Raw genomic sequence first — 25,918 nt, forward strand, 5'->3', positions numbered from 1 at the left:
AACAATTATTCTGAATTCCACCAAACAAGTATCTGGACTGCATAGTGGAGTGGTCCCCACAATATAAAAAAACACTCAACTGGTCTGAATTCCACCAAAAAAGTATCTGGACTGCGTAGTGGAGTGGTCCCCACAATATAATAAAAAAACCCTCAACTGGTCTGAATTCCACCAAACAAGTATCTGGACTGCGTAGTGGAGTGGTCCCCACAATATAATAAAAAAAACCTCAACTGGTCTGAATTCCACCAAAAAAGTATCTGGACTGCGTAGTGGAGTGGTCCCCACAATATAATAAGAAAAAAACAATTGTTCTGAATTCCACCAAACAAGTATCTGGACTGCGTAGTGGAGTGGTCCCCACAATATAATAAAAAATCCCTCAACTGGTCTGAATTCCACCAAAAAAGTATCTGGACTGCGTAGTGGAGTGGTCCCCACAATATAATAAAAAACCCCTCAACTGGTCTGAATTCCACGAAAAAAGTATCTGGACTGCGTAGTGGAAAGGTCCCCACAATATAATAAGAAAAAAACAATTGTTCTGAATTCCACCAAACAAGTATCTGGACTGCGTAGTGGAGTGGTCCCCACAATATAATAAAAAATCCCTCAACTGATCTGAATTCCACCAAACAAGTATCTGGACTGCGTAGTGGAGTGGTCCCCACAATATAAAAAAACACTCAACTGGTCTGAATTCCACCCAAAAAGTATCTGGACTGCGTAGTGGAGTGGTCCCCACAATATAATAAAAAAACCCTCAACTGGTCTGAATTCCACCAAAAAAATATCTGGACTGCGTAGTGGAGTGGTCCCCACAATATAATAAAAAAAACCTCAACTGGTCTGAATTCCACCAAACAAGTATCTGGGCTGCATAGTGAAGTGGTCCCCACAATATAATAAAAAATCCCTCAACAGGTCTGAATTCCACCAAACAAGTATCTGGACTGCGTAGTGGAGTGGCCCCGGTACCCAATTTGGTATCGGGGCCACAATATAATAATAAAACCCTCAACTGGTCTGAATTCCAGTGCACAGATGGCGGACACCGGATGGACGTCTAAAACCAACATAGCAGTTAAGGGCGCAGTTCCTCTTTTTTGTGACTGCACAAACAATTAACATAGTAATAGAAATTACAGGTTTGTTTTTTTTAAAATATAGAACGAAAGAAGGTAGTACTAGAAATGGCAGTTATTTATTTTTTTTTAAATAGAGAAAGAAAGAAGGTAGTAATAGAAATGGCAGTTATTCGAATCCCCAGGAGAGTCTAAGTGGGGTGAGCCACAGAGAGATTATTTCCCTCAGTTTCTCTAACAGGTTGTCAGTGTTGTGCCTCTTCTTAAAACCTGTGATACATAACTACACACACTCTGCAAAGCTTTTACAAATTATCTGCGGCACAGGAGAGTACCACTGGACTGTACTTTAATAGCAGTACCTATTATTTTTGGGTACAGCAACAGTGAATGATCGTAGTTAGGCTTTTAAATAGCAGTACAAGCTAGATTTTTTAAAATTTTGTAATATTTTTTTCCAATTATTTTTGGAAAATTTTTTATTATTTTTTTTTAAATTAATTTTTTATAATTTTTTTTATAAATTTAAATTTGTTTTTTTAGAACTTTTGGATAACTTGGAAATAACAATGCCCTTAGCAGAACAGACCACAGGACACAGGAAATACAGAAAGAAAGAAGGTAGCAATAGAAATGGCAGTTCCTCTTTTTTGGAACTGCACAAATAGTGATGAAAATGAAGGTGGAGCTGGTGGCATGTCACGGCCCTCTTCAGAGGACAATCTCCTGACCAGCAGGTCTTTGCACCGCTGTAGACTTGTGTCCGCCGGAAACAGAGACACAACATACGCTTTAAACCGAGGATCGAGAACGGTGGCCAGAATTTATTCCTCTGATTTTAAAAGACTGACCACCCTCGGATCCTGGCAAAGCGTACGAAGGGCTACATCCACAAGAGCTACATGCTTGGTGGAATCGCAATGGTGTACCAGCTCCTCCCTCACTTTCTCCAGCTGCTTCTGCAAAAGCCTGATCAGGGGAATCACCTGACTCAAGCTGGCAGTGTCGGAACTGACTTCTCGTGTGGCAAGTTCAAATGGCTGCAGAACCTTGCACAACACGGAAATCATTCTACAGTGCGCTTGACTCCTGCGCATCCCCACTCCTTTTCCTATGTCGTAGGTGGCTGTGTAGGCTTGAATGGCCTTTTGATGCTCCTCCATCCTCTGCAGCATATAGAGGGTGGAGTTCTAGCCTGTCACTACCTCTTGTTAATTTAGATTGCAAGGCTTGTAAATACTTTGAAGATAAAAAAAAGCAGGCTGCACAGACTGTGGAGCTAGAAAGTGAAATTAAATGGACCACGTTACTTTGGTGGCTATCTATGCCCCCCCCCCCCCCCGCCCTACACTTGTAGTTGAATATAAAAAAAGCAGCCTGCATAGACTGTAGAACTAGAAATTTAAATATACAAAGAAATGGACAAAGGTAGTTTGGTATCTGTCTGCATCAGATCCCCTCTCCACTAGGAGTAAAATAGAAAACTATTCAGCCGTTATATAATCTAGAATATAAATAGAAATTGAGAAAGGCAATTTGGTATCTGTCTGCATCATAATCATCAACATCCTCCTCAGCGCCAGCTACATCAATATCCTCCTCCCGGTGTACAACATTCACACCTTCATTAGCCAAATCTGTAACTGGATTGTGGGTGATCCTTCCAGCATATGCAGAGGGCATGCTGCAAATGGTGGAAGGAGCCACCTCTTCCCGTACAGTGATGGGAAGGTCAGGCTTCACAACCACCAACACCCTTTGACTCGCCTTGGGGATTTGTGATAATTTCTCTTTAGAAGGCAGAGTTGTTTGCTGTGTTTTTGCTGACAGCATAACTCTCTTAAATTTTTTGTAGGGGGGGGGAGGAGGGCTTAGTTCCTTGGGTGAAGCTGAACCACTAGTCATGAACACGGGCCAGGGCCTAATCCGTTCCTTGCCACTGCGTGTCGTAAATGGCATATTAGCAACTTTACGTTTCTCCTCAGATGATTTTAAGTTTCTCTTTTTGCTACTTTTACTGAACTTGGGCTTTTTGGATTTTACATGCCCTGTACTAGGAGATTGGGCATCGGGCTTGCCAGACGATGTTGATGGCATTTCATCGTCTATGTCATGACTAGTGGCAACAGCTTCAGCATTAGGAGAAAGTGGGTCTTGATCTTTCCCTACTTTATCCTCCAAATTTTTGTTCTGCATTATATGTAGCACAAGAGAGTGTACCCCGAAGCCACACACACTCGGCAAAGCCTTTAAAAATTATATGCGGCACAGGAGAGTACCACTGGACTGGAGTTATACAGCAGTACCACTGGACTTATACTGCAGAATCAGTGAAATTTGTAATATGGCAGTAACAACAATGGACTTATACTGCAGAATGAGTGAACTTTGTAATATTGCAGTACAACTGGACTTATACTGCAGAATGAGTGAACTTTGTAATATTGCAGTACCAATGGACTTATACTGCAGAATGAGTGAACTTTGTAATATTGCAGTACCACTGGACTTATACTGCAGAATGAGTGAACTTTGTAATATTGCAGTACCAATGGACTTATACTGCAGAATGAGTGAACTTTGTAATATAGCAGTACCAATGGACTTATACTGCAAAATCAGTGAACTTTGTAATATAGCAGTACCACTAGACTTATACTGCTGAATCAGTGAACTTTGTAATATAGCAGTACCAATGGACTTATACTGCAGGATTGTTTTGGGATATTTTTATTTTTTTTATAATTACTTTTTTTGTAATTTTTTTTATAACTTTTTTGAATTTTTTTATAATTTGGGAATAATGGGGAAATAACAATGCCCTTAGAAGGACAGAGCACAGGACACAGCACCACTGGACTGAACAGGACACAGCACAGGACCTAGCAGCACCACTGAACTCAGAAGGACAGAGCACAGGACACAGCACCACTGGACTGAGCAGAACACAGAGCACAGCACAGCACAGAACTGAACAGCACGAGATATAGCAGGACAGAGGACCACCTAACACACCCTCCCTCTACCCTGATCAATGCCCGAGTGAAGATGGCGGCGACTAGCGGGGAATTTATAGGATCCGAGTATCGCGAGAATCCGACAGCTGGATTATGACTCAGAGCCTCGGTTTCAGTTTTGCAATTGGCAGGAATACCCGGATCTGTCTCGGATCCGGCTCGGATCTGCAACGTTCGGGTGGGCTCAGATTTCAGAAATCTGAGTGCGCTCATCTCTAATGGTGAGACTGTTGAGATGACCATCTCTGCCAGAATTAGATAGGTAATATTATCCCAATATTGAATTAATAAAAATCACTATAAATAGATGATATTATTTCAGTTAGTATCCACTATATAATGGAAGCCTATATAATTATCATTCATAGTGTAATTCATACACTTTTTTTTTTTTTTTTAAAAAGCATAATACAATGCAGCTAAACATGTATGCTTCTGAGAAAAGTGCTGAGCGAACTAAAATATATAAAGCAATTAAGATTTGAATGGAAAATATTGTTTCAACATTGGAGTTATCAGGCTGCACTGCTGATTTATGTTTACCCAGGCCCGGCGCTCCCATTAGGCAACCTTAGGCAGTTGCCTAGGGCGCCGGGACCTGCAGGGCGCCGCTGACTAGATTTTCTAATCTAGTCAGTGGCTCGGGAGAGAAGTGTAGCGGCTGTGTTTTTCAGTGTCCGTGGCCCATGTCACACATGATCACTGGGGTCAGTCAGTGATCATGTGATAGTCTGTCCGGCGGCGCCTCGGTCAGGTGAAATATCACACTGTCTGTCACTGACAGACAGTGTGAATAAAGTTCTTTCCCGACGCCCCCCTCCCCTCCCAGCATGCATCGCTCCGCCTCCTGTGTGAAGAAGGCGAGGAGCAGCTAGAGAAAAGAAAGAAAAAGGTAAATAAAATTTACTTATTTATTTATTTATTTAGTGGGTTCGGGGGCGGCAAAATTTTGCCTAGGGCGCCGAGAACCCTAGCACCGGCCCTGTGTTTACCCAATAGGAGATTTAATACTGAAATTCTGAACTTTGTTCATCTTTTACAGAGCTGTCTGGATGCTGTCTCAGCTGAAGATTGTGTAAATGCCACCGCTGAAAGAATGAACAGAGGAACACTTAGGTTTAAATAATTTATCACCTGAGTTTTACTGCTCATGATTTACATGTATGCAAAGGATCAACATCTTAATACATACAAAGGTAATTTTGTTAACGTTAAATAATTGGATGAAGGTGGTAATCAATATTTTCTGTACACTACAATCAGTTGCAATGAGATTAGTAGGCAATCAAATAATTATTATTGCAAATAACATGCAAATAAGTTTAATCTATTTATTTTAGTTAATATAAATTATACAGTGGTAAAAAAGGCTAAATAATGTTTACAGAATATAAATTACATCGAGTTTGGTATCATTTTGTTCGCAATTGCATGAGATCATTTCCAGTATTATTTATGTAGCGAACGCTAGTTATAAACTTTTTCACACACTAAATAGCCAGCTCACAGAGATTATAAAAAACAGATTATACAGGTCTAGAGGCGGGAATTTGGAGAAGGACAGCTAGCAGTTTCAAGAAACAATGACCAGAGAAATCTACCAATGCCACATCGAGTTCCTGGGAGGTCAAGACCCTTCAACCTATGAATGAAGACCTTAATACTGTAACTGTATCTCTGTGATGTCACTGCCTTTTACAAATGTAAAGTATATAAATTGTTTAGCCATGGCTTTGGAAACCAGAGCATTCTGATAGAAGCTTGTGCTAGTACTAGCAACCGCATGCTTATGATTACCAAACTTTGCCTTGTAATCTATTTGCAAATAAAACCTATGTGCTTTGGAACAACAGCGATCTCATTGCAGAATCTTTAGTTTTAAACAATAGCTACAGACATACAATTTATTGATGGCACTGCAGTTACTTTATATATTATAGGTAGCTGCATTTGTATTGTGTACTTCACTATTTTATCTTTGGACATTTTTTATCCTAACTTAGAAGTTTAGTTATATATATCAGTTACACTGCTGCAGGACATTATTTAACCACATGTGATTAATATGTCCATTCTTATTTAAATGTCTCCAGAAATATCCTCTGTTTTACAATGTTTGTTATGATATTTTATGTATATGTTACCTGCTTTTGCTGGCTTTTCATTATAAATATTGATTTAACAGGATTGTTTTACATTAAATACATCTGTATTATATTTAGCTTGAATGGTACTCAACATCAAGGTAGACTGGGTCATATCAAGTAGCTCTGACCATACACACAGCTGTCTAGCTCCAAGGGTCCATGCATCTCATTTAAAAAGTCCACAGCTCTTCACCTATATAAAGCTCTTGCATCAAGAGTGTGAAGTATCAGCCTCCCAACTGCCAGTTTGAGACTTATGGGTCAATTTTTCAAACTGCGGGTTTGAAAATGTGGAGATGCTGCCGATAGCAACCAGATTTTAGCTGTCATTTTGTAGAATGTAACAATTAAATGATAGCTAGTGTCTAATTGATTGCTATAGGCAACATCTCCACTTTTTCAAACCTGCAGTTTGAAAAATTGACCCATAAGTCTCAAACTGGCATCAGTTAGGGGATCAGTTTCTATGGGTGGAGTTTTCTCACCATTTTTTTCATTGAACATCTTCTCTTGCTACCATTTGTGACAGCTGTCTACATGGACTTCATACTTATACATACATATAGATTGTGCTGATAATATATGTGTTTTGCTGACATTGTTTGGTATTTCAACATCTATTTTTAATTATGTTATGGCTATATAATATGTTTTTATGTTAACTATTAAATATTTGCTATGGTGATCCGTGACCATTTTTTATGATGTAATACATCAGGCACTATTCCATTTTATTATTAGCCTTTGAGGGTTTTTAGCGCTGAAATTAATTTCAGTGTGTACAATAATAATGGTACTTCTTCCATTTTCAATGAAAGACCACTACCGCTCCTTCTCAAAAGAGGACAATGTGGCTGTATCAACAAGTAACATCTAGTCAGTGTAAATTTTTTTATACAAACCAACCTTAATGCAACATTTAACAATACAATATAACATGCAAGACGTTATAATCTGGCATACAAGGTAAGCACTTATTAAGGGTACTATTTTATTATTATTGATGGGTATTGATACATTAGTCAGGGAGTTGTTACTTGATATATCCTACCTTGGTTCCCCAAGTGCCAGCATGCCCTGGAAGCCATGGGTATGCTGGTGCTTGTAGTACTACAAGTGCCAGCAGGTTCAAACACTTAATGGCAGCCTGGTCATACTGAGACTTGTAGTGCACCAGGGTCAAAATGAATTTTACTATGAAATACTTATTATTACCCCACACCCACCACCCCAGAGGTGTAGGAATAGCTCTAGTGCTATCAGAACAGGGCTGGTCAAACCTAGTGGGGTGCACATTTCCTTTTGTGGACCCTATTTCCCTATTTTTTTTTTATTTTTTTTAAACATTTCCTGCCATTTTTTTTCTTCTTTTATATATTGCCATTTTAATTCTAGTGATTTATCTTACCATTTTGACTTTACAACCCTGTACATATTTTAGATGTCGACATTTTAACTGTGTTGACATTCTGAACATGTAGACATTATGACTGTCGACCTTATTGCTGTGTTGACCTAATGACTTAAGACATTTTGGTGTAGACATTTTCACTGTCGACTTTTCAACTACATCCTGTGCACATCTCTAGTAAATTAGAAACATCATGCTTATCTCAAAACACTTCTTAACCCCAACAAAGCACCACTTCAGAGCAAAAATCACTTCCATAGATTTCAAAACTATATATTGAACAGGAAAAAAAAGGAAATTTGCCAAATATTGTAAAACCATTCATAGTTTATTATTCTCTTAATATCAAATACATAAGAATGAAGCTAAAAATGAGGCTTTTCTGAAACCTGGAGTACTTGATTATTCCTCATCACTCACACTGCCCAGGGAAAATTATAAATCATTTGACTTGAAAAATAATAATATATTTACTGAAGGAAGCTAAAATGTACAGTATTTGTTATAGTTTATTTTCTCTCCCAGCTTTGTTCCTGCAAGGGACTCTTCAAACTTGGCATCTACCTCCTTACTCTGTTCTTCGGTAAAAAGACTCTTCCAGTCCCCGATTTCTCCTTAAAGAAAAACAACAATTATTAGTTAGAAAAGTTGAAGTATAAATGTTATCCCCGGTGCTCAATATTATGAACTACAGCAGGGTTTTACTTTGTAACCATTGGGAAAAAGTCAGCAATCTTATTCTCTTTAAAGTTTGCTATTTTAGTTTCAAAATGTATGTTCACATATCCCTAGACTGCCCGGTGGCGGTATAGTGGTTGAAGGGAAGATACACTAAAATTAAGATTTTTTTTTGTCACATTTAGGGGCAGATTCAATTCCCTGCATTGTTCTTTAGAACAGTTAGTACAGTAATTTTAAAGCAGATATTTGCTCGTGGTTCATACAGCTGCGAGCAAAAATCTGTGTTGAAATTACCATATTAAAAGGTAATAAAGCGCATCTATTACAATAGTAATGGTAATAGTTCACTGCCTGTGTTGTTCGAATTGAATCTGCCCCTTAGTGACAGTGGTTACTGAAATCTATCTTCCAAGATTTGTAAAATATCGTTTGAACAGGAGAAATGTTAGCATAAATGTGCTATGATACAACATATTACCATCATGACTTGTTTATATTTTCTGTCACTTAGCTCTGACTGACATTAATATTTGCAAACTAATGACAGCTGCTTCTCTTGGAGTATTGTTCATACTCATTCATAAGGGGTCTGGAATACCACTGGAAATACCACCATCTCTACAAAGCATTTACTTATGACAACAGTACTGTGGCTTCATTTAACATCCCCAGTATTTTGCTATATGATGTCAGGGATATATAAACAAAAAATTGTGGCTTTACTTGATCCTTAAGACCATGGTTGGAAATATGGGGAAAAGCATTTTTTTGAAGAAGGGACCAACAAAGACTGGGTTGCAAAGTTCTGAGCTGGAAGCTGTTGATGCACTGTAGGATACAGTAGACAAGTCTGTACATAAAATAAGTACCTATTTTTGGTTAAAAAATATCTTCATTAAGGCCAAAGTTTACAATACAAAATAAAAACAACTAAATAAGTTGATTACCCAGTGCCTCTTTCATATAAGCTGTATATCTATAATCAGTGGAAAATTCTAGTCACTGGAACATATATACTGAAGACTTTTGTTTTCTCTTGTATGCTATTCCCTCTACCTATCAATATATGGCAAGGGATAAGGGAGACATAAGATCCTGAGAACACCAGTGAAGCAGATGGATACATCCAAAGAGTGTCCAGATAGGGCATCATTATATATAAACATATGCAGCATTTTATTTATTAGATCTTTTGGTGCATAGAAATACTATACTATATTGAGCTCTCTCTCTCTATATCTATATATTTTTTATTATATATACTGTGTACAGTATATACACAGATCAGTCACAACATTAAAACCACTATGAAGTGAATAGCACTGATTATCTTACCGAGGGGAAGGGGGGCAAGTGGACAGTCAATTCTTGAAATTGATGTGCTGGAAGCAGGAACAATAGGCAAGCGTAAAGATCTGAGCAACTTTGACAGGGGCCAAATTGTGATGGCTATCAAACTGGGTTAGAGCATCTCCAAAACAGCAGGTTTTGTGGGGTTTCCCATTTCCTAGTGGTTAGCACCTACAAAAGTGGTCCATGGAAGGACAACTGGTGAACTGGCGACAGGGTCATGGGCTCCCAAGGCTCATGAGGAAAGAAGGCTAGCACATCTGGTCCAATCCCACAGAAAAGCTACTATAGCTCATATTGCTGAAGAAGTTAATGCTGGCTATGATAGAAAGGTGGCAAAACACACAGTGTATCTCTGCTTGCTACTTAGCCACAGATCGTTCAGAGTGCAAAGGCTGACCCCTGTCCACCGCTGACAGCACCTACAATTGGCACGTGAGTGCCAGAACTGGAACATCTGATGACATCTGTGTGCATGTGTGTTGTTCACCTGGGAAAGAGATTGGACCAAGATGCACTATGGATAAAAGGCGAGCTGGGGGAGGGAGTATGCTGCTCTGGGCAATGTTCTGTTGGGAAGCCTTGGATCCTGGCATGCATATGGATGTTACTTTAACATGTACCACCTACCTAAACATTGTTCCAGACCAAGTACACCCATTCATGGCATCAATATACCATGATGGCAGTAGCCTTTTTCAGCAGGATCAAATAAACAATATATTGCAATGGTTCCTCCGGTTATCAAAACACTACTGATGCACTGTGGATATTTGTTTATATAAGCATTTTATTAAAATCAATCAGTTAAGATTAAAAAATAGCATTAATATATATATATATATATATATATATATATATATATATATTGGATGTATATTTCAACTAACTACAAACATCTAGACATGAGGATATACCATACTTACCAACTTTCTGTTGGTGAAATCCGGGAGCCTGCAGAGGAGGTGGGCGTGACGGGGGGGGGGGCTCCAAGTGACGTCATTTTGGACCTGCCCCCATGACATGATGACGCAAAATGCGTCATTTGACAGCGGGGGGCGGGGCCAAACGCCGCGATTCACCGGGAATCGTGGCGTTTGGGACTTAATTCTGCCCACTTCACTAGGAAGTGGGCAGAATTATCCAGATGCGGGGGATTGCCACACTCGCCCGGGAGCCCGGGAGACTCTCGCAAAATGCGGGAGTCTCCCGGATATTTCGGGAGAGTTGGCAAGTCTGGGATATACCAGTAATACATATCCATATATGTGCACCTTTATATTCCCTTTATGTTAATCATACAACTCCTCTAAAATGTCCAGCGATCTAGATAAAAATGTGTCTGGTCTATGCAATATAGACAAGACTGTTCCCAATCACTGAGCATGAGGAATTGCAATGAGGCTCCTATGATATCCAAATGGAGGTTTTTAGGGAGCAAATAATAGTCCCTATAGGAGGATTGGCAATCCACAAAGTCTAATATAAGAAGCACTGTCTTACCAGGTTCCTGGATAATAAGTATATCATGCGATCTGTGTCTCCTTGGTTGTTCTGTGAACTTTATCTCATGAGTGTTGCCAGATTAAATTCCTCCAGGGACTAGTGTTCAGATATTGTCTTCCCTTTATTCCACATTGATTTGTATAACCCCGTTAGTGCTTGCTGTTGGTCAGAGTCTGATTGTTCCTGCAACTCTGGCTAGATGGTATCTCTATAGAAAAAACTCTGTGATATTTACAGAGGATCGAAGTTCAATCACTCATGTAACTCTGGCTGTAACTTCAGTAAGCTTACTGGCTGTGTTTGCACAGCACTTGCAAGGGATCTGTGATTAGTTGCTCTCCTAGCTGATAATAGGATTAAAGGGAACCTCACGCAAAAAAAGAAATAAAAAAAAATGTGTTGATTCCTTCTGTTCTCAGATACTTAGAAACAATGAACATCCACTCATAAAAACTTATAGGACCATTCTTACGCGTTTCATTGCCACCAGACAACTTCATCAGAGAAAATCTTTTCAAAAAAAGAAAATTTTTCAGCAGGATAATGCGCCGTACCACAATGTAAACATTTTCAGAATGGTTTGAGAAACATGTCAAAGAATTCAAGGTATTGACTTGTGCTGGAAAAACAAGTCCGAGCCATGGAGGCGCAACCTCACAACTTAAGGGTTCTGCAGCTAACGTCTGGCGCCAGAGATATATATATATATATATATATATATATATATATATTGTAACAAGGGAATGTATTTAGCTGGAAATCTGCAGAGAAAGGATGCAAGCAAAGTTACACATCTGCACAGCAGTGCACCTAGTTTAAAGATAAACAGGTGAAGGACATATGTGTGACGAAATAATGGTAAAGAGTCTGATTTAACTTACATGGTTTGAAAGTGCCTTTTCCCACAGTTAGAGGGCCCATCTGCAGTAAGAGTAATCAAACAGAAGCAGCTAATGAGAACTTCCTTTAAATGCGAAGGTGAGAGTGTCACCTGCCCATCGAGCTAGGGCTGTGTTGATTCACAGCCTGTTTGTTTCATTGTTCAGTGTGACCAATGCTAGAAAAGCATCCTGGTGTCTAGAGAGCTGGTCTCTATTTAGTATTTAGGATCACAGAAAACTGTATGGAATCTTTATGTTGTCAAGTGCTTTACCATCCTGACATTAAAACAAAAGTATAAAGCAAGAAGTTGTTTGTGTGTGTTTCACCAGAAGTGTGCTCTTGCAGTGGTGTCAGAAGTGCAGATGCTCAGGGAAGCAAGTTGCCGCTGCCCAAATCACATAGACGTTAACATGGAGGAAGTTTTGAGAGTCCTCATGAATGTGGCCGCTGCGCAGCAAGAGCCTCAAGCTCAAGTGTTAGGAGTTGTAGAGGCACAGGAGGAAAATACCAGGCTCTTAAGGGAAAAGTTAGTCCAAGTGAGGCGTAACAGAAATGTACCACCTGGTCTGCCTTTGCAGAAAATGTCGCCAGCTAATGAAATAGAAGCATATATGGTGTCCTTTGACAAAGCTACAAAAAGGGCAAAATGGCCTCCTGAAGTTTGGGCTGAGAGGATGGCGCCATGTCTGACTCGTGTATCTCAGTGAGCTTATATGGATCTGGAAGAGTACTGAGCCTCTGATTATCCATATCTAAAGTCTGAGATATTGGCTCGTATTGGGGTTTCAGGGCCAGGTCAGGCCCAGCGCTATCATGAATAGCGCTATAATAAAGACAAATTGTTTAGAGCACAATTGGCTGAAATTTCCAATTTTTTTAAAAAAAATGTCTGCAGCCTGAGGAAAAATCGCCTACGAGAATTATTGAAGTTCTGGTGATAGATCACTGCATCCGGCGTCTGGACCATGGTCTGCAAAGGTGGGGGCTGCAATCAGACCCACAAACTTATAAAGAGCTTACCACAGTGGTAGAGAGGTTTTGTGCATTACAGCAAATCACCAAAGTACCTGCGTTTGTGCCAAAGCCAATACCATGTCAAAAGTCAGGTTTGACAATCCTTACTACAGAGCCCAATGACAAAACTGCTATGTACAGAGTGCTGACGATGGACATGTGCCAGTTGTCACGGGTGATGGCTCTTCACACCTCCGTGTACCATCCACAAGCGGATGGCTTGGTGGAGTGCTTTAACCACACATTAAAGCACATGCTCAGGAAAGCCATGGTGTAAAAAAAGAAAAAAAAAAAAGATTGGGACACTTTTAACAGGGTTTAGTCCCTTGAATTATTGTTCAGGAGACAGCTGAGAGGTATCTTGGATATGTTAAAGGAAGGGTGGGAATGCTAAGGCCCCAGGGAGCCAAATCTGGTGATGGCTTGTAAAGGCAAGTTTGCCTTTACAAGCCAGAAATCAAAACTTTATACGTTTACCTTCTAGAGGCTGGCGGTCTTGTCAATTACAGGGTCCGTCAGTTAGGTTGAAGAAGGGAGTAGCAAATATACCATCTCAATCTCCTTAAACCTTAGTATAATGAGGACACCTCTCCTTGAGTAGTGAGTACTGTCATTGAAAACTCTGAAGTGCTCATAGAGCCAACTTTGTCTATTCAGCAGAAACAACAGGTCGAGAAAATGTTACTTCGGAACAGGGATGCCTTCCCTTCCATTCCTGGATACACTACTTTAATTGAACACAACATTGTCACTCCACCAGGAGTTATTGTAAAGCAGAAACCGTATTGCATTCCCGAGGCAAGACGGGCTTACACGAGACAATATAGTAAGTTATACCCTAGACTGGAAGTCACATCTGACTAAAGCTGAGCTTCATTGAGGTCTGCAGGATTAACAGCTGGTCAGAAAAATGTGCCATAGCCATGATAGAAGCCAAATATTTGGGGTACATTGTTGGGCAAGGGAAAGTAAAACCCCAACTAGACAGTCCATGCCCCCCGACTTGGTGAGGCTAGGGGTATGGATATATAACAAAGGGAGGTATTTAGCTGGCAATCTGCAGAGAAAGGATGCAAGCAGAGTAATATATTTGTGCAGTAGTGCACCTAGTTTAAAGATAAACAGGTGAAGAACATATTTGTGAGAAAATTAAGGTATAGAGTCTGATTTAACTTTATATGGTTTGAAAGTGCCTTTTCTCACAGCTACAGGGCCTGTCTGCAGTCAGAGTAATCAAACATAAGTAGCTGATGATAACTCCCTTCTAAAGGGAAGGTGGGAGTATCACCTGCCCATCAAGATAGTGCTGTGGGAGGAGTGTCAGGTATACAAACCTTTTTTTTTTATTGTTCAGTGTGACCGATGCTAGAAAAGCTGGCTGGTGTCTAGAGAGCTGGTCTCTGTTTATTTAGTGTTTAGGATCACAAGAAACTGTATGGAATCTTTATGTAGTCAAGTACCTTATCATCCTGACATTAAAACAAAGTAAAAAGGAAGAAGTTGTTTGAGTGTGTTTCACCAGAAGTGTGCTCTTGCCACAATATATATATATCTATACCTATATATCTTAAAGTACATGTGTTTTTTTATTTCCAATATAAAAATATTCATCTAATGGTTTTAATTACTTACCTTTTCGGAAGATAGCATTTGCAAGGTCTCCATGTGTTTCACTGGATTTATCTTTCATAGATTTAAAAGTAGTTTTGTTTTGAACATCCTGGATTTGCTCATCCGTCAAAAATAATCCATAAAAGTCAGATATTTTCCTTATTTCTGCACTGAAGTCCTTTTAGGGATTAAATAACCAAATAAAACAAGGCATTCATATGAATGTATCAAATGGTTACTAGTGTTGTTGAAAAAACATGCTATATGGCAATCACTCACCATTTTCATATCTTCAAATGTAAGTGCAAGTATATTGGCATCATCAGTAAGTTTCTCCCAGCCAAGAACATGATCAAAATATGATCCATAAATGACTAAAATAGAGAAATCAGGCAATCAGTTCTTAAAACTGGATTGAACAGATAATTAGTTATCTTTTAAAACATTCTACATTTATATTTTTAAATACCTGTATATATTTAAAAATGCTAAATTCTTCTAATATTCACTGATGTGCCTTCCATACTAAAATTTAAAAAAATATTCATGTCATAATATATGAGTTATGAAACTAACAATTGAAGTCATGCGCTACCATGCCTTGTGTTTGCAGTTATCTTTCTTTCTTTCTTTCTCTTTCTTTCTTTCTTTCTTTCTTTCTTTTACCAAGAAGTGATACGTTGAGAGTCACCTCTCATTTTTAGGTATTTCCTGGATACATCTTATTAGAGATGGGCGGGTCCGGTTCTCCGAGAACCGAACCCACCCGAACTTTGGGTATCCGAGTACCGAGCTGAGCAGCTCGGTACTCTCCCGCCCGTTCCGAATCCAAATCGAGGCCGAACGTCATCATGACGTCGTCGGATCTCGGGGCTCGGTTCTCGCGATACTTCAACTTTATAAATACACGCCTCCACAGCAATCCATCGCCATTTGACAGAGGGAGAGAGCAGGGTGTAGTCATAGGCTGATTAGAGCAGGGACAGAGAATACAATATTGTTCTTGCAATTGCTCTAATCAAAATCGCTAGTGCAGAGAGGAGGATAGAGGTTTATTATTTTTTCTTAATATTTGGCACTCCCCAGCGCTTTTGGGGTGTCCCCCATAATTGTGCATAAATATTTCTGGCTGTCAAAAGTCATATCTGTCAGCAGTATCTACTAAATAATTTTTAGCACTCCTCAGTGCTTTTGGGGTGTCCTCCCTAATTGTGCATTAATATTTCTGGCTGTCAAAAGTCATATCTGTCAGCAGTATCTACTAAATAATTTTTAGTACTCCTCAGTGCTTTTGGGGTGTCCTCCCTAATTGTGCATTAATATTTCTGGCTGTCAAAAGTCATATCTGTCAGCAGTATCTACTAAATAATTTTTAGCACTCCTCAGTGCTTTTGGGGTGTCCTCCCTAATTGTGCATTAATATTTCTGGCTGTCAAAAGTCATATCTGTCAGCAGTATCTACTAAATAATTTTTAGCACTCCTCAGTGCTTTTGGGGTGTCCTCCCTAATTGTGCATTAATATTTCTGGCTGTCAAAAGTCATATCTGTCAGCAGTATCTACTAAATAATTTTTAGCACTCCCCAGTGGTTTGCGCTCAGAATGGATTCAAAGCAGTCCACATATGATCTGAATGAGCAACCAGGCCCTATCACCAGTCCTGATGTTAGTGTTCCCAGTACGTCATCTGGCCAAGGCGATGTCAAACAACAGAGTGTTTTCAAATTAGTGCAAAAAAAAAAAACCAAAAAAAAAATTTACTGTATTGAAGCGAAAAAGAAGTGTAACTGAGCAAAAGTTAAGTGACGATAAAAAAAAAATTGCAAGCATGCCATTCTACACACGCAGTGGCAAAGAGAGAATGAGGCCTTCACCTTTGGCTATTAGTGGCAGATCCCAAAAATTTACCCAGCCTACAATTGGTGCACAACTACTGTTACGCGTCAAAGCCGAGCTGCAAGATAACAGTGAGGCATTACAGGAGAATATTTGCTCTGATTCACAAATGACAACAATCCCTGTGGAGAGTCCATCCAACAGTGGGATGTCTAATCGTGAGCATTCTGCTGATGTGTGCCTTAATAGCCCGAGTGTAGCCGGTGATACCCAAATTGAGGATGCCACTTTGGAATTAGAAGAGGATGAGGGGGAGATTTGTGTAGGCGACGAGGGCGCTAATGAGGATGTTGATGAGGATGAGGTTGTTTGTGTAAGTCCTGCACCAGTGGCAGCAGTTCTGGCGCGTGACAAGAAAAAGGCCATTGTCATGCCTGGGCATAAAACAAAAAAATCCACTTCTTATTTCTACCCAAATCCAGACAACAATTGTATAGCCATTTGTAGTGTATGTCAAGCCACAGTCAGTCAAGGGAGGGACCTTAACCATCTTGGAACCTCGTCTATGTTACGCCATTTAACGAGAGTTCATGGCAAAGTGTTGGGAAAAGCTGAAAGTTCTTCCCAAAAGAATACAAGCACTCCCTCATCAGCTAAGACCCTCCGCTCACCGACATACCGACGGCTACAAAATACACCCACCACACCATGCTCATCAATATCCTCAGTAGCGCTCGGAGTTAGCCCGACATCCCACTTAAGGCTGGATGACTCCGGCACTATTATTGATTCCTCTGAAGAAAGCGTTAGTCCTGCTGCTGCTGTTGCTGCTGCTGGGGGTGAATCGTCATCCCAGAGGCAGGTTAATAAAATGAGCAGTCCTACATTTCAGCAATTAACTGTGAAACAATCATTTGCGAGGGGAAGCAAATATGACAGCAGTCACCCAGTCGCCAAGCGAATCACAGACGCCATGGCTGCAATGTTAGTGTTAGATCTGCGTCCAATCTCCACAATAAACGCAGCTGGTTTTTCACAGGTAATTGAGGTTTTGTGTCCGCGTTACAAAATTCCATCACGACACCATTTCTCCCGTAAAGCTATTCCACAACTATACCAAAAAGTGTGTAAAAATGAAGAGATTGCGCTGAAAAATGCCATTCTGCCCACTGTTCACTTAACCACAGATATGTGGACAAGTGGAAGTGGCCAAACCAAAGACTATATGACTGTGACAGGCCACTGGGTTGGTCATTCACCTTCATCAGCAGGAACAGCAGCAGCATGTACACCACTACGTAACATTTGTCACAGGCAGGCCACTCTTTGTATCACCGGCTTCACTAACAGGCATACGGCTGACAATTTGTTACGCAAGCTGAGAGATGTGATTGATGCATGGCTTATACCACTTGGACTCTCCCCAGGGTATGTAATTTCAGATAACGCCAACAATATAGTGCGAGCATTACAGCTGGGTGATTTCCAACATATTCCCTGTTTTGCTCACACCATCAACTTGGTGGTGCAGAGCTTCCTACGAAATAACATGAGGTGCAGGATATGCTTTTGGTGGCCCATAAAATTTCAGGCCATTTCAGGCATTCAGCCACAGCATGTAGGAGATTACAGCAGCTGCAAGAGCAGTTTAACTTGCCCTGCCACCAACTTAAGCAAGAGGTGGTAACTCGGTGGAATTCCACCCTGTACATGCTTCAGAGGATGGAGGAACAGCGCAAAGCCATCCAAGCATATTGCACAAGCCATGACATTGGGAAAGGAGGGGGGATGTATTTCACTCTTGCACAGTGGGGAATCCTTTCAGTGCTGTGCAAGGTGCTGAAACCATTTGAAGTTGTGACGTGTGAGGTGAGTGCAGACTCTGCTAGTTTGAGCCAAGTCATTCCTTTAATTAGACTATTGGAAAAGCAGCTTGAGAAAATGAAGGAGGAGCTGAAAGCAAGCAATTCAGCAAAGTATGTTGGCCTTGTCGATCAAGTACTTAATTCGCTTCACAATGATCCTCGAGTTATTAAGTTCTTGAACTCGGATCAGTACGTTTTGGCCACTGTGCTTGATCCAAGGTTTAAAACCTACATTGAGTCTTTACTTGTAAATGAGCGAGATGTGAACTTTTGCAAGGAGCTATTGCTCAGCAAGTTGGCCCGCTGAACTGGGCCTCGGCTTGACGACGTGTCCTCCTTCACTTTCTCAAGCTGCTGCTCGTAAAAAATTAAATTTCCAAAAAAGAAGCAGGGAAGACGCAGGGGGCAGACCAGAACAATTTAACATCTGGGCTGGTTTGAAGGATTTTTCAAAAAAATGTGTCACTTTGCCCATAACTCCATCCAATACGAGTATAAACATGCAAAGGATGGTGGAGGATTACTTTCAAGAGGTAGTTGATATGGAAATGTCAGACAGTCCCTTTCCTTACTGGGAAGAAAAGCAGGCCATTTGGAAACCCATGTACAAACTTGCTTTGCAATACCTAAGCTGCCCACCCTCCAGTGTGTACTCTGAACGAGTGTTCAGCACAGCAGGAAACTTAGTCAGTGATCGCCGTAGAAGGTTACTTCCCAAAAATGTGGAGAAAATGATGTTCATAAAAATGAACTACATCTTCCACGAGGAAGGCCTTCACCATCCAAGACATCCAAGCACTGACTGTTCTCTAATGGCGGATTCAAGCGGCGATGAATTGATAGTCTGTGATGATGAAGTACACACTAATGAGGGTGAGGATTAAGCTGAAGATGATGCAGATAACATCTTTTTAAAACTTTCTATGTAAGTGTAGGGTGCAATCTACCCCCATACATACCATCTTGAAAGGCTGCTGTTAGGGCAATTTATCCTTAAGGGTAGGGTGTCATAGACAGAGTGACCCTAAACTGGCTTTGTCCATTTTTCATAATATTGTACAGTCTATAATGGCTGAATTTTTGGGTATTTTATACAAGTGGAGGGGGGCCTAGAGAGACAGAAACCAAACTGGCTTTCTCCATGTCAATTAATATTGTACAGTCTATAATGGCTGAATTTTTTGGTATTTTATACAAGTGGAGGGGGGCCTAGAGAGACAGAAACCAAACTGGCTTTCTCCATGTCAATTAATATTGTACAGTCTATAATGGCTGAATTTTTTGGTATTTTATACAAGTGGAGGGGGGCATAGAGAGACAGAAACCAAACTGGCTTTCTTCATGTCAATTAATATTGTACAGTCTATAATGGCTGAATTTTTTGGTATTTTATACAAGTGGAGGGGGGCCTTGAGAGACAGAAACCAAACTGGCTTTTTCCATTTCTTTACATATTTAACTATAAGTGTAGGGTGTAATATACATTCAAAGACGATGGCTGCATTGCCAATATGCATAGATGGAGAGGAAGACAATCTGTTTTGTGTGTAGAATAAATGAAGGCCTACCAACGAAGAATTAAACTGTTTTTTTGGATGATTTATTACCTCAACAATTAGATTACTTGTCTCTAAAACAGTTGGAGCACTAAATTGGGTTAATTTAGGCCCAAAAACATGGATTTTCCAAAAAAAAAGCAAAACAAAACCAAACAAAACCAAATCCAAAACCAAAACACGCAATGGCGGTTTTGCAAAACCAAAACCAAAACCAAAACACAACGGTAATCCAGATCCAAAACCGAATCCAAAACCAAAACACGGGGGTCAGTGACCATCTCTACATCTTATACAGTTATAATTGGCATCAACATCGGATGTGTAATGCACTTTCTGGCTATAGGTTTTATAGATGGATATAGGCAGGATGTGTTTCAGCCCAGCCAGCCCAGTGTGAAATACATTTTGGATGACAGGTTGTCTATATGTAAACCAAAGTTTACAATCAAGTTATACACCCAAGTACTTATATTTGTATACTAATCAAATAAGTCTTGGAGTTCACGCTAATCAGTAGATCAAATGTAATACACATTGAAGGAGCATCCCTTGCCCAAATATTATTATTATTATTATTATTATTATTATTATTATTATTACCATTTATTTATATAGCGCCACTAATTCCACAGCGCTGTAGAGATAACTCTCTCACATCAGTCCCTGCCCCATTGGGGCTTACAGTCTAAATTCCCTAACACACACAAACAGACAGACAGAGAGAGACAGACAGACAGACAGACAGACTTGGGTCAATTTGGTAGCAGCCAATTAATCTACCAGTATGTTTTTGGAGTGTGGGAGGAAACCTGAGCACCCGGAGGAAACCCACGCAAATACGGGGAGAACATGCAAACTCCTCACAGATAAGGTCATGGTCGAGAATTGAACTCATGACCCCAGTGCTGTATGGCAGAAGTGCTAACCACTAAGCATGTTTTATTAGTGTTCATAAAAACAGTTATTTTTGAGTTATACAACAGTCCATCTGAGAGAAATAAGATTACAGTACATGTTTAATGTCAGAGAAGCCTGAACTGCAAGAATACAAAATAGTATCATCCTCATACATATGGATTGATTTACAGACTGTTGGTGGGAAATTATTACGTATGGAAAACAGTAGTGGTCCCAGAACAGATTCTTAAGGGGCCCCACAAGTAAAATCCAGGTGGCTACAGAGGGAGTCAGAGATTGACACAAACTGAGATCCTGAACAATAGGTATGATATATCTATTTATATGTGTTCCATTTCCTGAGCACCACAGTGTGATTAACGGTTTAGTGTGATCTACTGTTCCAAAATCTAGGAATAATGGACCGATCAACTGTCCATGTTCCATTCCACACTGAATTTCCATGCAGATTTTAATAGGATGTTCACTGTGAAGTAGTCTGGTTTAGAGCAAGACTGAAACATACTAAGGAAATATGTGGCTTTGAACATATATTTTATTATTTCATAAAATATAGGTAGTCAATAAAAATCAGGATGAGTCTAGTTCCATCTCTTGGGAATTTGACTGTTTGACAAAATTGAGTTTAGTTAGGACTCCTAACTAACTTAGATAGGTGCCGGCATTGTGACTTTTCTCTATGAACTGCAGTTGGACTTGTTCCCATTCAGAGACACTACTTTTGCACAGGTGTTCTTGGTTGCCTGATCTGGACCTCCTCCCCAATTCTCATTGGCTCTGGAGTATTATTTAAACTACCCATGATCCTTGGCTCATTGCCTATTCTTCGTGTTACTCAGCTTGCCTTGCTCCTGGTTACCATTACCTGTTCCTCTGTTTGGGCCTCCTGAGTATACTGCTGCTGTTACCTGCTGGCTGAACTTTTCTAATTCATCATTGCACTTGGTACCTGTAGTTCCATGCTGTATGCTGAATCTACTCCTGCTGTTACCTGCTGGTTGGACTCCTGCTAATTACATCATTGTATCTGGTACCTGTAGTTCTACGCTGTATGCTGAATCTACCACTGTGGTTACCTGCTGACTGAACTCCTGCTATTACATCAATGCATCTGGTACCTGTAGTCCTACGCTGGTCCGCTGAACTTCGCTGTTGTCAAGTCTACAGATTGAAACATCTTTCGTGAGTTGATTGCTGCATACTCGGGTTGATTCTGTGCACCTGTCGCTGTATGTTCATGCTGGCTCCTGTTAAAGACTTTCCTGTGATTCCGCTCGCTGTACTGCTGCGGCTGCGCTACATAGTGAGCTTGCCTTAAAGTTTACTACTGTTGAACTTCTTCTTGTGAACTACTTTTGCATTTAAAGATATTTCTTCTATTGGATTATTGCTGGAAGATATTAGCCTTATGGGGCGGCATGCGGCTTGGATACTTAGCTTCCCTATTGCTTCTAAGTAACGGACTGTTTGATGTGCTCTCTGCTCTATTTAATCAATTGGGATTGATACCTGTATATTGTCCTGAGAATTATTGTGATACCTGTAACCACCTGCTATGTGGAATATATTACCATTCTTTCGGGACATCAGTAATCCACTTTCATCTGCCGTGTGTTACATCTCTGGATTCACGTATTCTCTATTTGCCATTCTTATGTCTGGACTATTACTTCTCATCCCATACAGTTGCTAAGAGTTACTAACAATTGAAGTATATATCGTGAATTGCATTCTGCCTGTATTCCATTGCCGTGTGTGCTTTACTTATGTTGTATATATTCTTCCATTGCCGTTATACCATCAACCTATATATCTACGGTATCATCAAGCAATATATTCTTCAATTTTATTATCATCTCCAGTGTCTTATTGTTACTTTTATTCAGTCTGTGTGTTGCCTCCACTATCCTCTGTCACTCCTGAGTAAGATCTCTACAGACAGAGGCAAGGGATCGATAAAAAACTATTCAATTCGGGACATACTGGTGGATGAAGATCTTTAGTACAGTCATTAAGCTTCCATCTGTTCCATAGGGCATCTCTGAAGTGGTATAAATCAATAAGGTAGGGAGTAACCCAAGTAAGATCATTGCCGCACTCTCACTCTCTGTCTCTGTGGAATGGAAAATGGGTATTGTAGAGTTCTGGGAACTCTGATTGAAAATAATCAAATGTAGAATTGGGATCTGGTGTTAAACGGATTCTTAATCAGGTATAGTTTAATAGGTCATCAAGCAAATCATCATGGCTAAAATGTTTGAATAACTTTGTTTATAGGGCTTTAGCATCTTAATTTATGAACACAATGCACTATTGCGTGATCACTAAAGTAGAATACCAGAGCAGTGCATTTGGCTAGAGCATGATGAAAGGATCCAGTCTATGAGGGAATCATGGGCCCTTACTGGTTAGGAAATGAGTTGGTTTGGTTTTAGAGATTTGAGTTGGGAACAGATTTTTTTTTTTTTTGGATGGGTTAATCCAATCCAGATTAAAGTCAACAGAAATAGCTCCTGTATTTGTATTGGGGAAAATAAACTACCCAGTATGTATAATTAATGGATTAGAGTATGCAAGACGAACTTTCCCAGCTATCATTTTTACCAATCGGAATATATTGGAAATTTTGTGTAACAAAGAGTGAATGCTGCATGAGATACCACCACTACACTGAGTGGCTTCTGGAGCCGATGGAAACTTAGAAGATTTTGCATATAGGTTTTTACCAGTAGAGTAAACTTTTGCCCGACACCACTCACGTGCATGTGGAGAACCTAGGAGACGCTGAGGGGACCCGAGATATCAGGCAACAGCCTTGGGTATGGTAAGGACTCCCCACCTTTGATACACATAGTTCTGAACTGTTATTTCTATTACTAAGGAACGTCTAGAGACAATATGGAACTTATACATGATAAACAATGTTGATGCACAACAGAGTCATATACCGTGACATCTGTAATGAGTTTTAACACTGAAAAATATCTTTCCTCATATGATAAAACTGAGCTCAAAACACACCATAGATCATAAACTGTGCAATTGATATAAGTATTGCTGAAACTCTGAAACAGTAACCAGGGCTGTGATAAATTGTCTTTATGTTTCAATTTTGCATTGTGATACATGTGTGTTACTACTGTTTGAAAACAGGAAGGATTGAATGGCATCTAGTCCACTGAATTTCAGATATTACTTTATTTTATGTTGCTGATATCTTTATTAAACAAATGGCATTTTCTTTTTGCATATTGAACTTAACTACAAAACTTACTGACACCTTTTTGCACCAGGGGAACAACATTATCTTCTATACTTTTGAACAACCAGATGTTGTGGCTAACTACCCACCACATTGACAGCATTTGATCAACAACAATTACCAAGAGGCCACACTGTCACTATCATTTATCTTTTACTAGCGAAGTATAAAAATGGTAATGGAGCATAGGAGCATTTGGAAGTTCAAAATTCAAGAACTCATCTGCATAGACTAAGAGTCCCCTACTTCCTTTATCCTATCTTTCCTAAAAAATAAATATCCATGAATGGCAATAGAAGCATACACAATTTTAGGGTCCAGTCAAAATTTCTGTAAGAATTACAACTTTAGGCTTATGCAAAAAGCACAGTACTCCTAATTCATCTGCTAGAAGTAGTTTATTATGAATATTTGCATGAAGAACAGACAGTCCTTTTGGTAGCGGAAAGGGTCAGTATTAACAATACAGGTATTTTAAGAAAGGATTAGATTCAATATCACCTGCTAGAGACAGCAACAGGATGAATAAAAGTTTAGAGAATTGTTTGTTAAAAGGGACATGGTTCCAAAATCTGTTGGATAGATGAGGGGGTGGCTACAACTTCATTTTTTCCCAATATAGTTTAAGCTCTTCCAAGCAGGGTGTCACGGTCTGCCTCCGTCTGCTTTGCATCATCTCCCTTTTGAATGCTGCTTGCATCCTGCAGTCCCTGTTTGTTTTGCACTGTGCAGTATTTGTTCTTTTTATGTGTTTGCAGCAGTACCTCTGATGACCAGAGGTGCTGCTATTGTGCCTTATTTGTTTGTATCAGGGGTTAACCTGCCCTGTAATTATTCCTTGCACCTGGGTGTGTACCTTCTTAAACCTGTCTCTCCCAGCAGTCATTGCTGGTTATTGTTGTCATATCCTGATGGTATTTTCTGTGGTCACTTCCTCCTGGATTCATGCTGCCTGGAATCTTTCCTCACCTCCCATTTACCTGCAACTGCTGTACATCTGGTAATTTCTGCAATTTCATTATTTGATCACCTGTTCATACTCTCCAGCAATAAACATTGTTGTTTTTTCACCTTATCCATGGCTCCTTAGCTGTATTTCTTCATTGATCCGTGACAGTATAACCAGCCCACAAAACAGCTTAGGAGTCAGGTGAAAGTTTTCTTTTTTCTGGGACCTTTTTGTGCAATTCTTTTTTCATTTGGTTTTTGCAACATGTCTGTTTCACCAATCTTGGAATTGCCACTGCTACAAACTTTACAGATGGACATTATCTTGCTACGTTCTCAGCTTGCTAGATTTTCCTCTTTACTTGTGGACCCTCTCAGGAGACTGTCTGATTATGTCTCTCCTAATACAGAAGCTGCTGGTCTGTCTCAATCCAGCTTTACTGCTGCTGAACCTGTGCAAACAACACCTCTTAATTGTGCTTCTACAAATTTGCTGTTAAGTAAGAACTATGGGATAACTAATTCTCAGTTCACAGGTGGTCCACGCCCTCATCTAACCAAAGAGGAGCGACGGCGCAGAATAACAAATGAATTGTGTCTGTACTGTGCCAGCAGTGAGCACTTCTTATAGGACTGTCCTATCCGTAGACCACGTCAGCCTACTGATCCATCCCCTGTTGCTTACTCTCTGCATTCTAAAATTGTTTATGCTCCACCATTTCTGTTCTCTGGGAAGAGACCCAAACTGCCAGCTCCAGCCGCCTGTCCTGAGGCACCAGCTGCAGCCGCCTGTCCTAAGGCGCCAGCTCCAGCCACCTGTCTTGAGG

General features: G+C 40.0%; 1 protein-coding gene across 4 annotated transcripts in view; it reads right to left on the reverse strand.

Annotated features, from left to right (window-relative positions):
- LOC142144573 (sulfotransferase 6B1-like) overlaps nt 1–25,918 on the reverse strand; it is a 74,525-nt gene that overhangs the window by 25,635 nt on the left and 22,972 nt on the right. For 2 of the 4 annotated variants that reach the window (XM_075203606.1, XM_075203604.1), the window contains 3 exons: nt 14,984–15,078; nt 14,726–14,882; nt 8,043–8,274 (listed from right to left, as the gene is read on the reverse strand). In XM_075203606.1, the coding sequence (XP_075059707.1) occupies nt 8,144–8,274; nt 14,726–14,882; nt 14,984–15,078 (383 nt within the window). In that variant the 3' untranslated portion in view covers nt 8,043–8,143. Of the gene's footprint in view, nt 1–8,042; nt 8,275–14,725; nt 14,883–14,983; nt 15,079–25,918 lie in introns of those variants that run through there. The other 2 variants (XM_075203605.1, XM_075203603.1) reach the window with 2 other exon arrangements.

Source organism: Mixophyes fleayi, chromosome 3, assembly GCF_038048845.1.
Source record: "Mixophyes fleayi isolate aMixFle1 chromosome 3, aMixFle1.hap1, whole genome shotgun sequence".
NCBI classification, from domain to species: domain Eukaryota; kingdom Metazoa; phylum Chordata; class Amphibia; order Anura; family Limnodynastidae; genus Mixophyes; species Mixophyes fleayi.